A 13,001-nucleotide genomic window follows, 5' to 3' on the forward strand; every position below is an offset into this window, starting at 1 on the left:
CAGAACTTTGGCAGCTGCTTCTGTAAGGATGCACCTTCCCTGCAGGGGAGGACACACCTCGGACCAGCCTGGCTATAACGGGCTCCTTTCTGTCCTTCCCTCTGCAGGGAAGGGAGGAGCACTGGCTGCTGACATCGACATCGACACTGTTGGTACTGAGGGCTGGGGAGAGGACGCAGAGCTGCAGCTGGACGAGGGTGAGAGTGCTGCTCCAGGATGCTCTGGGCGGATGGGCTCCCTGGGTCGGCCCCGGGCTGGGGAGCAGCTCTGCAGCCTTCCAGCACATGAGACCAGCAAGGATCCCCGCATTTCGCTTTCCTTCAGCTGAGAGTCTGTCACTGTACAAACCTATTTTGAGCCTGACTCTTCCTTACAGATGGGTTTGTGGAGGCTACAGAAGGTTTGGGGGATGATGCTCTTGGCAAGGGACAGGAGGAAGGAGGTGGCTGGGATGTGGAAGAAGATCTGGAGCTCCCTCCTGAGCTGGTACGTGGAATTCCTGCCCTTATGAAGTTCTCTCCAGTTCTCCCTCAGGAAGCTCTGGCCTTATTGCTAACCCCCCTTCCTGTTCCTGGGGTCCCCAGAAGAGAGAGTGTCTGGACCTTCCTACTCTGATGCTTATCTCCCATTTGAAAGAAAGAGTGTGGTAACCAGGGTTGTACCAAAGGCAGCTTATGAAAAGGCAGCATGCTTTTTTGTCAGAATTTGAGCTTTTGGTGTATCATTTTGTTACTGGTGAAGGTGCTCCTATTTTGAGGGTCTTCCACAACCACCACGCCATCCTCACCAGTAGAGGCTGGGAAGATGGGAAAGGGCTATGTTTAGGTTTATCTGGACAGAGTGCTTGAATAGCTTACAAAATGACTCACTTTCTGTTTTCCCCTAGGATGTACCCCCTGGGGCAGCTGGTGGGGCTGAGGATGGGTTCTTTGTGCCCCCCACCAAGGGAACCAGCCCAACTCAGGTAAGCAGGGAAACAGCCCTGTGGGGATGAATGTTTCTGAGCTGGCTATACTTGATGAATGTATAAAAAATATCGCTACTTTTCTACTACAGATAGGGTCGTTTGGGAAGAGAAAGGGCGGAATAGCACATGAGTTGGCTTTTCTGTTTCTTGTTAGATCTGGTGCAATAACTCTCAGCTTCCAGTTGATCACATCCTGGCAGGCTCTTTTGAGACAGCCATGCGGGTAAGTCTTAAAGTAATTGGCTCTTGTTGAGTGTGCCTTGCTAGGGTGCCAGGGAGATGGTTGGCTCCTCTTAACAAAATGGAAACGATCTTACCCCTAGGGCAGAGGTGTGTATTTATTATGGAAGCCCTTGACCTTGCTTAAGGAAACTCGCCTCCCAAGGCCTTGCTCTTTCCTGCTTTCCATTTGCCTCTGTACTGTCTTCTGGTGGGTCCTTCCCACCATCTCCCCCCGTTTATAGCCCGCTTTCTGGCTCAGGGAAGTCAGCACCCCTTCATAAAGAGGTGTATGTTTTGAACACCAAGCCATATGTTAACAATAGCAGACACAATAACAACCACAACTGCAGCAACCACTAACATTTATTCTATGTTGACTGGGTGCCAAGCACTGCCCTAAATGCTTTATAGGTATTACTAAGTGAGATAGGTTCTGTAATTAAGTATGATTATAGGAAACAAGTACAGAGAAGTTAAGTAACTTGCCTGAGGTCAGTTAGTTTTTAAGTGGCAGGGCTAAAATCCTTATGTTCCTTTCCTCCTGTATTCCAGCTCCTTCATGACCAGGTAGGGGTAACCCAGTTTGGCCCCTACAAGCAACTGTTCCTACAGACCTATGCCCGAGGCCGTACCACTTACCAGGCTCTGCCCTGCCTGCCCTCCATGTATGGCTACCCTAATCGCAATTGGTAAGGCCCCTTGCTCCTGGTTTCTATCTGTTCCAGCCTGGGGTACATAGGTCACTTGGCAGCCTCAGGGACAGTCACAGCTGTCCCAGAGCTGAGGTTCCTGGGAGGAAAAGGTCTTCGGCTCACCACTCTGTGGGGTTTGGTTTCTACCTGCTGCATGCTAGTCCCTGGTACTTTCACAGTAGGGTGGTTGTGATCATGTTGCCAGAAAAAAAAAATTGGGTCCCGATGGGCTCCTGATTATCCTGTCTACATTTCCCTTGCCAGGAAGGATGCAGGGCTGAAGAACGGTGTGCCTGCTGTGGGGCTGAAGCTTAATGACCTCATCCAGCGGTTGCAACTGTGCTACCAGCTCACCACCGTGGGCAAATTTGAGGAGGCTGTTGAAAAATTCCGCTCCATTTTACTCAGCGTGCCACTTCTGGTTGTGGACAATAAACAGGAGATCGCAGAGGTAGGAGGAGCCTAGCCACTTGTCCTAGTCTGGGCACCCTCACCTTCTTGCCCGTGTGACATGGCCTTCCTTTGCCCCATTCTTCAGGCCCAGCAGCTCATTACCATTTGCCGTGAGTACATTGTAGGTTTGTGCATGGAGATAGAAAGGAAGAAGCTGCCCAAAGAGACCCTGGAACAGCAGAAGCGCATCTGTGAGGTGAGCTCTCTGGGCCTCTGAGCAGTACGGAGGCCTCCTCCCTCCACGCTCCATTAGGCTGAATTGTTTTAATTCCAAACCCAGATCTCAGTCTGGGGAGTTGAAAATTTGAGTCCCTTTCTATGAGGAGAGGATGTATTTCTGTATCCTCCTCCTCATCTCAGCAGTCCTCCATGCCTAGAAGGCAGAAGACTTCTCTGCTTTATAGCCAGTGTTGTGTTTGGTGGGTTGGTTTTTAATGCGTAAGTAGCCACTTACAAATGACGTGTCCTGCTCTTCTGCCTGGCATGTGTTCCTCTTTCTCTCCACCAGATGGCAGCCTATTTCACCCACTCAAACCTGCAGCCTGTGCACATGATCCTGGTGCTGCGCACAGCCCTCAACCTCTTCTTCAAACTCAAGAACTTTAAGACAGCTGCCACCTTTGCTCGGCGCCTGTTGGAACTTGGGCCCAAGCCAGAGGTGGCCCAACAGGTAGATGGGGAGCTCCTTCGGGGAGCCTAAGGGACCCAGGTCTGCTCTTACGTGGAGGGAATAGAAGACCAAGGTCTTCCTCTCTGAAACAAAGCACTGAGTAACATTTAACAAGAAGACCCAACAGAATGCCATCCTCTGTGTATGTACTGGCATGGGTGCCTCCTTTTGTTCCTGGAAATTGAACTAATAACTTAGACATGGCACCAGTGTGAGAGTGACCTGCAACCTAAAATTTAACTTCACTGTTCCTAAAAATAAGCCATTCCTGTCATTAAGCGCCAGATGTCCCATGACCACCTCCACTAGCCTCCATGTATGTTGTCCGTTACTTGTGTGCTCTACAAGCATTCTCCTTGGGCAGTGGAAGCCAGTTTTAACCCTTTCGGGCCTGACCCTGATAGTTCCCAGACTTGGTGAGGAGTATGGGTCTAGATCTGTGGGGCCACTTGGGCAGTGAGCAAGGCAGAGGCTGACACAACAGGAGCAGGGTTTGTTCCTCGTGCGCAGGCATCCCGTACAGAGGATGTATTCCATCCTCATTCAGTGCAGTCGCATCGTACGCCAAAGGACCACCCAGACCACAGTGATGCCGCCATCTGAGTTGTGTGCAGCTTTCAGTCCTCTTAAAGTATTCCGTCCCTCCCTTAGACCCGCAAGATCTTGTCTGCCTGTGAGAAGAACCCCACAGACGCCTACCAGCTCAATTACGACATGCACAACCCTTTTGACATCTGTGCTGCATCATACCGGCCCATCTACCGAGGAAAACCAGTGGAGAAGTGTCCACTTAGTGGGGCCTGCTATTCCCCAGAGTTCAAGGGTCAAATCTGCAAGGTCACTACAGTAAGTACCGACCTTGAGAAATTCATCTAAGATACTGAGGGAAGGGGAAGGAAAAGTAGCATGCTGGTCCCTTTTTTTCTCCTGTATTTGCCCCTAGCTCCTGAGGCAGTCATACTGGAGAAAGCTAAAGCTTCTCCCTACATCTTTTTACCAGTCAGTAACATGGCAGTGAGGCACTACCATCTCCTGGCAGAGTGGAGGGAGCAAGCTTTCTAAGCTGCTCATCTCACAGTCCCTAAACCTTTTCCTCCATTTCCTCTTCCACAGGTGACAGAGATTGGCAAAGATGTGATTGGCTTAAGGATCAGTCCTCTGCAGTTTCGCTAAGGCCGTCTGTGTATGGAGGGCCAATCAACATTTCCCCTAGAGAATCAGTCTATAACCTAACTCCCTCATCCTTAACCATCCCTCAAATTATTGATAGTTAGCTCTCCTGCCCGAAAACCTATTGTCCTTTTCTATGGCAAATAAAATGTCTAAATTTGACTTTTTTTTGGTCTCTGAGGACTTCTCATCTTCTCAAGGTGATGACAGTTGTGGTCACAGTTGATCTTGCCTTCCCAGCTTAGATCTTTCAAGGAACAAATGAAAATGCAGTGATGACAGTTGTTCAGTAAATTCCTTCAATATTTACCCTTTTTCTCCCCACCACCTTTGTATCCCTTTTGCTGGAGAAGAGTGGGATGTAATAAATAAGACAGCATCTTTTACTCAGTCACTGCAAACTCTTAGCCATTCCCAGTTTTCCTTGGGCATTTAAACTCCCAGGCAGGTACCCAGAAACCTAAAGTCTGAGAAGAAACAATTTGGTTTTCCAAAAATGCATATCATTTTTTGTTGATTTGTTCTTTACAAGCATTGTTCTTGTGTTTCGTTTCTCACACTAAATAAAGTAAGCTCTGAGTTTCACGGCCCGCTTCTTGTTTCCTGTACGCACTGATGTGCCTGCTTACTCCGTGCAGCTGCCCCACCAAAGCAGATGATCTTTCCTTTGGTAATTATTTTAAATTACAAAAGTAATAAAAGCACATATTTTTCATATGATATATTAAACTGCTATGAGAATCATAGAAAGCAAGTAGCTCTCCTCTTTCATTGTTGACTGCAACCTTCCATCTTTTGCTAATTATAGCCAGTATTTTTTGAGCACCTGTCATGAACCTCTCACTTTGGTAGATGTTTTATGGATAATATACATATGTAAGATAAATTAGTAATACATTATATTTATTACGATGATTACATTGACAGCACAATTATTTTGCTTATCATGAGCTAAGACTAATTAGAGTGATGTACAATGCCTTTGATTAAATGTGTACTTCATCTTAAATTCACATTTTCAATTAACAGTACATTCCTATAGTTCAAAAATCAGTAACTGTGAAAATCTATTTTTGTGATATCTTCCTCCCTTCATTTTCCTCAGCCACCCAGTTCCTATCATCTTCGCCAAAGCAAGTAACCATGGTTAGCTTCCTTGTATCCTCCAGAGATTTTTTAATGTATTTTTATATCATAGAACAGATCAGAGTATGTTCTTCCCTGTCCCTGTGTTATCTAAAAATGGTAGCATACATACTATTTAATAAGTTTGCATCTTGTTAGTTTTTCACTTAACCTATTTTAGGCAGTTTTTCCATATCAGTATATTAGAGAGCTCCACTCTTTCTCCTTTTCCACATAGTGAGTCATTGTACAATTTACTGTAATATATGTAAGTTGCCTTCTTGTTGATGAATATTTGGGTTGTTTCCAATCTGGCTGTTTTAAAGAGTGCTGGAGTGAATAACTTTAACATATATTGTACAGGTAAGGAAAGCATGTCCGGAGGATAAGCTAGAAGTGAGATCCTATATCAGAGCCTTTATATTTTTTTAGCTTTGTCAGTTTCTTAAACATAGTATCCCCAAATTTGCCTGCCTTCTCAAAAATTTGTATACTACTTTTTTCAAGCTAGAAACATTTCCTGTAAACAGGCAAGTCTGTGATAAATTTTGGCAAAAAGTCTTTGTAAATTTAAAGATTAAATTATAAAATTAACTTTGTATACAAACAAACATTCTGTACTGAGGGATATGAAAAAAGTGGACAATCTGCCTCCTGAAGCTTATGTAATTGGTGAAACAAAGTGGGTATATGTGAAATAACTGGGAATGCCAGGAAAGAATTTGAAGTCGGTCAGTAAACAGTGGAGAGCCAGTAAATCCTTAAGCAAGAGAATGATATAAAAGAAAATGTTATGAAATACTGTTGGCAACAGTGTTAACTATACATTAGAAAGGCAAAAGGTGAGTAGTACTGAGATGAGGTGTTAAGAGTATCAGTAATAAAAATAGAAAAGCCAAAGCATGTTTAAAAGGTAATGCAAAGTCTGTTACTACACTGATGGACAGTGACTGCAATGGGGCATGGGGGGTGGGGAACTCATAATAAGGGTGAATACAGTAACCACATTGTTTTTCTTGTGAAACCTTCATAAGTGTATATCAATAATACCTTAATACAAAAAAAAAGAAAAATGCAAGGAAGAACCATGTTGTTTTCATCTCCATCTTCTCTCAATCACCATCTAGTATTTTCCTTAGTAACATGCTCATACTACCACGTTAATGTAAAGCCAGTAGAAATAGCTGTAATATGCGCTTGATACTGTAGTCCTATTAGAGATACACATGTAGGCAGTCTGGAGTTGAATGAGAGCTTGGAATAGATTGTTATTGGGTGTTGGGGAGAAAGAGCATAATCAAAGGATTAAGTTAGAGAATTTTAGAATGGAAAAGGACCAGGTAAAGGTCCTAGATTGCCGTCTTGATCAGTCCCAGGTCACAGAGTGGCTTTTTCTGCCTGAATTGATTCAGCTAACACTGAGTTCGAACTTAAATTCCTAGCCCTGTGTGTCCTTTAGTCTGACAGTTTTAATGGAAAATAGAAATGAGGGCTAACCACTAGATTCCACAGAGAAATGCGCCTCATTAGGGTCAGGGAGAGCAGCAATGAGTGCCCACTCAGTTTTAGGCCCTAGGCTGGGAGCTGAGAATTCAGCAGTGAAGACAAGTCGAAAATGCTTGTAGTCACGGTAGTTAAATTCTAGGGGGTCGGGTTGGGGGACACAGTAAGATAAATAAAATATATTAGTACGTCAGATAGTGTTAAAGTTTGACTATTTCTTCTCTTGTTAATGGGGAAAGTTGAAAGAGAGGAGAAATATTACCGAAATAACAGTAAGTTGCCCTCCGTTGAACTGCTCCTGGCAAGAGTTAAGCAGCAAAAAAAAAACCCCACAACCTTCCTGTCCCTTTAAAAATGGCGGCTCCGCACCGGCCTGCAGCGCCATTGGCTGCGCGAATCCGAGGGGCGGGACCGCGTCGCTGCCGGCCCCACCTCCTACGGCAAGCCGGAGGTAGAAGATGGCTGCTGCTGAGGACGGCCGTGGTGGCGCGGCCGACGCGGACCGGGAATTGGAAGAGCTTCTGGAAAGTAAGAGCCCATAATTAGAAAGGTCCAAAGCGGGCGGGAACCGTTCCGGGGTAAAGAAAACATGAGATATCTGGAGCGAAGCGGGGGAGGCTCTCCAAGGTTGGACGGGGGCGGAAGGTCTGACTGCGACCCCGAGGAAGATTCTTGGGTCACCCGCTCCTTCCGCCGCAGCAGGAGCTCGGAGCCCACCCTGGGCCCGTGAGCGGCCCAGGCCGCCGCTCTCCCTGCGGGAGGGGAAACAGTAACCCGTAGGACTGCGTTTCACGACGCATCTACAAACTCCCTTGACTTCTTTCCCGGCAGCAGCAGCATTCGGTCCTCGGTGGGCCGCGAACCGGACACTCACGGACCTTGCGTAACTCTTAAACCCGAAGCTCGTCCTTCTGTGCGCTGCCCTAACCTCCTTAACACAAGGGCACCCCACTCCCCTGTCGGGTTCTCGCCCAGAGTGGGGCCAGTGTCGTGCCCTTAAGCCTGGCGAGCAGAATGGCGGTGAGAACCCAGGTTTTTCAGGGCAGAGGTGAATATTTTTGTCTAGTCTCCACCCACACAGATGTGGGCAGGTGGAAAATGAAGAGAAACAGCGAGGAGTGGCAAGTGACTCTGTGTGAATTGGCACATCGTTATCAGCAGAGATGAGGGCAGAGGGAACTTTGCCCAGGGAGGGCTAAATGGGAGGATTAAAGAAGAGAGCCTACCTAATGCCTTCCCAGGGAGGCAGTGAGGAGGCTGTACCGGTACCCGGGCCCATGGGAGGCTGGGTGGACATCTTTCGGCTTCTCCTTTCTTGCCAAAGATTATTCCTTAGGACTCCAGAATAAGTTTAGGGGATTAAGGACATCTGTGTTTCTGCTCCGTTTGGATATTTCTTTGGTATTTGTAGGGAATCATTCGAATGCAGCAGGGAAGGTACTGTGTAGATGGAGGTGTCTCTGCAGAACTTCTTTTAATGTTCTCCTCCCAGCTCTGAGAGAGACACCTGTTCCCTCTTACAGAATTTCTTCCCCTTTGATCACAATAGATTAGGTAATGGGGAGGGAAGTGCAAAACTTATCAAGGGGTGGGCCGGGAGAGGAAGACTCAAAAAAAGGGGGAGAAATGTAGGGAAGTTGGCAGTTTGAAAGATCTTAGTATTTTGCCCAGAACTTCTCCCCCACCCCCAGCCTTGCATCCTCATCCATTCCCAACACACACACCATGTCTCTTGTCTCTGAAGGTGCTCTTGACGATTTCGATAAGGCCAAACCCTCCCCAGCACCCCTTCCTACCACCACGGCCCCTGATGCTTCGGGGCCCCAGAGGAGATCGCCAGCAGACACTGCCAAAGTATAAATTGCACCCACTAAGGGAGGGGGAGGGGGTGCGCATGCACTTCTGAGCAGAGGTGGGGCAGGCCCCTGAGGGCTGGGGCGTGGGTGGAGGGGAGGGTGCCTTGGCCTCCAACTGCTGAGTGCTCCTGAAGGCCCCAGTCCTTGAGAAACGGGGACTTGAAGTGGAGTGGAGGGATCCCAAGGAAGTTCCTTGAGAAAAGAGCAGGTTTGAATGGTTAGTCTGGGATCGCCACCAGATGCCTTTCCTGCTGTCCTCTGTAAGAGGAGGGGGTTACAAAGTCCGATGGTGGTGGTGGGAGGGAAGCACTGTGATTTCTAAGAGCTGCTGCCTGTGGCTTCTGTCAGAGGCCAGGTGCAGTGGGGTGCCAAGTAAGAGATGCATTGTGGCCACCTGTCCCCTGCAGGATGCCCTCTTCGCCTCCCAAGAGAAGTTTTTCCAGGAACTATTCGACAGCGAGCTGGCTTCCCAAGCCACTGCAGAGTTCGAGAAGGCAATGAAGGAGTTGGCTGAGGAAGAACCTCACCTGGTAGAGCAGTTCCAGAAGCTCTCGGAGGCCGCAGGGAGAGTGGGTGAGGAGGGAGCCCCAGACAATTGGAAATATTCCCAAGAAATGTCTTAAGTTGCTTGAGAACACTAAAATTCTTAGTAAAGTTGATAGCAATCATTATATATATATAATGTACATCATGTATATATATGTATCTCAGAGATATAAAATATATATAGAAAAGATTATTGAAAACTTAACCGTTTTAGAGGTTGCAGTGTTTATTGTATTATCCTGGGGAAGAAACTGACACACAGTCCATGTAGATTTGTGAAAATGACTTTGAAAGGTGACCCCAGAGTATTCAAAGATGTGGAGTCCTAGTGATTCAGTAGTAAAATGCTCCACATCCAAATTGATAACTAGGTCAGTCTAGGTCTTGAGCAAACAAGTAAAATCCTAAGTGACTTTTGTTCTTTTGCTCTTTCCTAGGCAGTGATGCGACCTCCCAACAAGAATTCACTTCGTGCCTAAAGGAGACACTAAGCGGACTAGCCAAAAATGCCACTGATCTGCAGGTGAGGGGCAAGAGGGAGGGAGCCCCGAGGGGCCTCCTCCCAGACATTCCACCCGCAGAACCTCCAAAGACAGACTGTTGGGTGTCGCCTACACAGCAAGGCTGTCCCTGCCTCGTTCTCTTGCTCCAGGCTAGTTTAAATAGTCCTCTCCTACCTGAAGGGGTGGTACGCACCCTGTGAAGGCGGTGTACTTGCTCACCTCTCTCCCGTCCTTTGTAGCACTCGGGCATGTCGGAGGAGGAGCTGACCAAGGCCATGGAAGGGCTGGGCATGGACGAGGGGGACGGGGAGGGGAACGTCCTCCCCATCATGCAGAGCATCATGCAGAACCTCCTGTCCAAGGATGTGCTCTACCCCTCACTGAAGGAGATCGCGGAGAAGGTTTGTGAGCCCCGGGTTCTGCTCTTCCTCCTCGCTCCGCCCTGGATCGGCTCCCGCGGGCTGCTTTAGGGACTGCGCGGAGTACCGGCAGCGCACAAGTCTGTCTGTTTTTTGCGTCTTCCTCTCCCGGCCCACCGCTTGATAAGTTTTGCACTTCCCTCCCCATTACCCCTCTTATTATCCAGAGTGAGGAGAGTGGTGTTTGTAAGACACCAAAGCTACCACAGTGAGGATATTTAAGGTAGAAGGGGAAATCCCACATCTCTAGTTTTCTGTAACGTGGTGTGAGACTGTCACTGCCTGTTCAGCCATTCCTTGCATTTCTAACTTTATTCATTTCCCCAGCAGAGTGTCACTGGGGGTTTACCAGCTTTCTGCTATGAACAGGTTGAGAGTACTTTGAATGATGGTCCTGGCCACCAAAGTGCTTACTTACAATTTTACTGAAGAGATAAAATGTAGGAGTGGGAGCTTTTCAGTGACATGGCGCAACCTGTGGTTGAGTGTGAAATGCATTGTGTACACGAGGACTCAGCAGACCAGGGTCTGGGTGGACCAAATCCAGATCTCAAGCTAAGAATGGTTTTTACATTCTTAAAGGTTGTAAAATCAAAGCAAAGGAAAAAGAAAGAATATATGACAGAGACCATATGTGGCCCTTAAAGCCTAAATTATTTACTGTCTGGCCCTTCACAGGAAGTTTGCCGTCCAGACGCTAGGCTAGCATAGTCAGGTGACCTGGTTGGATCGGTGGTATTCCTCATGCTGAACTCTCCTGTTCAGCTTTTCCTTCTCCTGTGTCCCCCCCGCTTCATGTTGTTCAGATTTTATTGCCCTTCCTTATCCACTGTTCACATTCCTTCTTTCCTTAGTATCCAGAATGGTTGCAGAGTCACCGGGATTCTCTGCCTCCAGAGCAGTTTGAAAAATATCAGGAACAACACGGTGTCATGGGCAAGATATGTGAGCAGTTTGAGGCAGAGACCCCCACAGACAGTGAGGCCACGCAGAAGGCTCGTTTTGAGATGGTGCTGGATCTCATGCAGCAGGTAGGTCTCCTTTTGTGTGCCCGCTGGCTGTTGGGTGGAGGAGGTGCCCGGGGAGGGTACCACGCTGCCAAACGCGGGCGGGAGAGGAAGCACTGGAGAGGCCGCCAAGCGCGGTCCTCAGGAGAAAGCAGGGGGACCAGCCCTCAGATTCTTCTTTTGGGCAGTTGTGTTCGGCCAGTTGTTTCCTGGGGTTCTCTCTGTATCAGGTCCTTCTCTCCTTATTTTCCAGCTACAGGATTTGGGCCACCCTCCAAAGGAGCTGGCTGGGGAGATGGTGAGTATTTCTCTCCCTAGACTTGAACTGCAGCCCGAGTTCCCGGAATTCTGTAGCTTTTCGTGATTCTCCCTGAGGTGATAATTGTGGCTACTGGGGATGGACCTTCAGAAGGTCCATCTTGAAATATGAGCAGTTTTCTGAGCCCCTTTCTTTCTTCTCCAGCCACCTGGCCTCAACTTTGACCTGGATGCCCTCAATCTCTCAGGCCCACCAGGTGCCAATGGTGAACAGTGTCTGATCATGTGAAGCACAACATGTTTTCTACCCTGATTGCCAGCCGTGGGGAACATCCCAGAGTCAATAGAACCACTGGGAGCTGAGGCGGGAGTGCCGTTTGCAGGAGCGGTCTGTCCACTGCCCTCTGTCAGCCCGCCCAAGATGGTGCCATACCAGATGAGGCGTGTTCTCTTCCTAGGAATCACGTAGGCCATTTCTGTGAGCCGGTCCGTTGTGGCTTCTGCTGCTAGCAAAGGCCCAGCTACCTACTAGGGGAAGGAAGGATCCCTTTGGGGGCACGTACCTTCTTCCCTCTACCCCGGATAATGGATGTTATTTATGGCTACACATCTTAGCACCCAGGGTCTTCGTGCCTTGTCCCTACTCCCTCTCTTGAACTTGGGGGGCAGGGACAGAGTCCTGGGGCTCTGTATTTCCAGTTCTTCTGGGCAGGGCCTTTCGGGAAGAATGGGGAGAGACTTAGCCTTGTCTGGGACTGTATCATCATGCCTTCTTACCTTGAGACAGACTGTTGTGAATTCTCTGAAGGTGAAAGGGGGCTTTTGCATCTAAACACAGTAGAGTTGAAAGAGAAGCCCTGGGATTCTCTTCTGTCCAGGTGCTGAGCCTTCAACTCCCCTTGCCAGCTGAGAACTCAGGTTGCTGCCCTGGGTCTTTCTACAGTGCGATGTGATCTTGGTGAACCCAGCCCTTGACCTTCTTTGCCCCCAGCCTCTCCTCTTATCTCCTCAATACCTGTTTATTCCGACCCTCCTCTGAGCCCAAGCTGTGAACAAAGGAGGGCCCATCCAGTTCCCCTCTCCAGACCACACACCACTCTCCGTGGCCCCTTTTCTCTCAGGCGGACATGTACAGTCAGTTTATGGTATAGGAAGTGAATGAGTCTTCCCTAACGTACATTCTGGCTTGATGGAGGCATCCGATTCCTTTGAATCCTGTCCCTTGATTCAGGGAGATGGCTTAGGAAAGGGGCTGGGGTGCAGCCTGGGCCCTTTTTCCTGACTAATAAATATTCTGAGTGAGGAGTGTGGCCTATTTTTCATCCAGGTCTTTTTCTGATTGTCCTCAGCTTTGTAAGCTGCGGTGTGAGGGAGGCTAGCAGACCAGTTCTGTGTAACATTGCAGCGCTGGGTTCCACCCCCACCCCCTTTCCCCAGCTCAGTCTGCATCTCAATTGGCAAAGGAGACTGAATGGCCATCTTTCTTTATTTCCTCTGAGTATTTAAATCTGAGAAGCCCTTCAACTGATATTATAACATTTCACATTACTGTTAATATTAGTAACATGTTGTTAACGTGTTCCAAAAAAAAATTTTTTTTTTTTAGCTGA

General features: G+C 48.1%; 2 protein-coding genes across 5 annotated transcripts in view; both read left to right on the forward strand.

Annotated features, from left to right (window-relative positions):
• COPA (COPI coat complex subunit alpha) overlaps positions 1-4,759 on the forward strand; it is a 35,736-nt gene extending 30,977 nt beyond the window's left edge. For both annotated transcript variants that reach the window (XM_017669826.3, XM_017669833.3), the window contains exons 24-33: positions 108-197; positions 377-486; positions 887-964; positions 1,122-1,190; positions 1,742-1,878; positions 2,146-2,332; positions 2,420-2,530; positions 2,843-3,004; positions 3,656-3,850; positions 4,118-4,759. In XM_017669826.3, coding sequence (XP_017525315.2) covers positions 108-197; positions 377-486; positions 887-964; positions 1,122-1,190; positions 1,742-1,878; positions 2,146-2,332; positions 2,420-2,530; positions 2,843-3,004; positions 3,656-3,850; positions 4,118-4,177 — 1,199 coding nt within the window. In that variant the 3' untranslated portion in view covers positions 4,178-4,759. The remainder of the gene's footprint in view (positions 1-107; positions 198-376; positions 487-886; positions 965-1,121; positions 1,191-1,741; positions 1,879-2,145; positions 2,333-2,419; positions 2,531-2,842; positions 3,005-3,655; positions 3,851-4,117) is intronic.
• A 2,460-nt stretch (positions 4,760-7,219) lies between these two features.
• PEX19 (peroxisomal biogenesis factor 19) lies at positions 7,220-12,696 on the forward strand. 3 transcript variants are annotated; one of them, XM_037023863.2, is made up of 9 exons: positions 7,243-7,330; positions 7,634-7,850; positions 8,547-8,656; positions 9,066-9,231; positions 9,642-9,727; positions 9,947-10,108; positions 10,981-11,157; positions 11,387-11,431; positions 11,597-12,696. In XM_037023863.2, exons 2-9 carry the CDS (start codon positions 7,817-7,819, stop codon positions 11,678-11,680), a joined length of 864 nt encoding a protein of 287 aa, XP_036879758.1. In that variant the 5' UTR covers positions 7,243-7,330; positions 7,634-7,816; the 3' UTR covers positions 11,681-12,696. The 3 variants fall into 3 exon arrangements, with proteins under 3 accessions (XP_017525346.3, XP_017525355.3, XP_036879758.1); XM_017669857.3 differs by lacking the exon at positions 7,634-7,850 and having other exon boundaries at positions 7,220-7,330; XM_017669866.3 differs by lacking the exon at positions 7,634-7,850 and having other exon boundaries at positions 7,220-7,330; positions 11,640-12,696.
• Positions 12,697-13,001: the final 305 nt, after the last annotated feature.

Source organism: Manis javanica, chromosome 14 (genome assembly GCF_040802235.1).
Source record: "Manis javanica isolate MJ-LG chromosome 14, MJ_LKY, whole genome shotgun sequence".
Lineage (NCBI taxonomy): Eukaryota > Metazoa > Chordata > Mammalia > Pholidota > Manidae > Manis > Manis javanica.

What these genes read in the sequence shown, in the direction of transcription:
- PEX19 (XM_017669857.3), top strand. Translation starts at nt 7,261, where the DNA reads ATGGCTGCTGCTGAGGACGGCCGTGGTGGCGCGGCCGACGCGGACCGG. An exon ending in AAAATGCCACTGATCTGCAG is followed by an intron (nt 9,728 to 9,946) that starts GTGAGGGGCAAG and finishes CGTCCTTTGTAG; the next exon opens with CACTCGGGCATGTCGGAGGA. An exon ending in TGCTGGATCTCATGCAGCAG is followed by an intron (nt 11,158 to 11,386) that starts GTAGGTCTCCTT and finishes CTTATTTTCCAG; the next exon opens with CTACAGGATTTGGGCCACCC.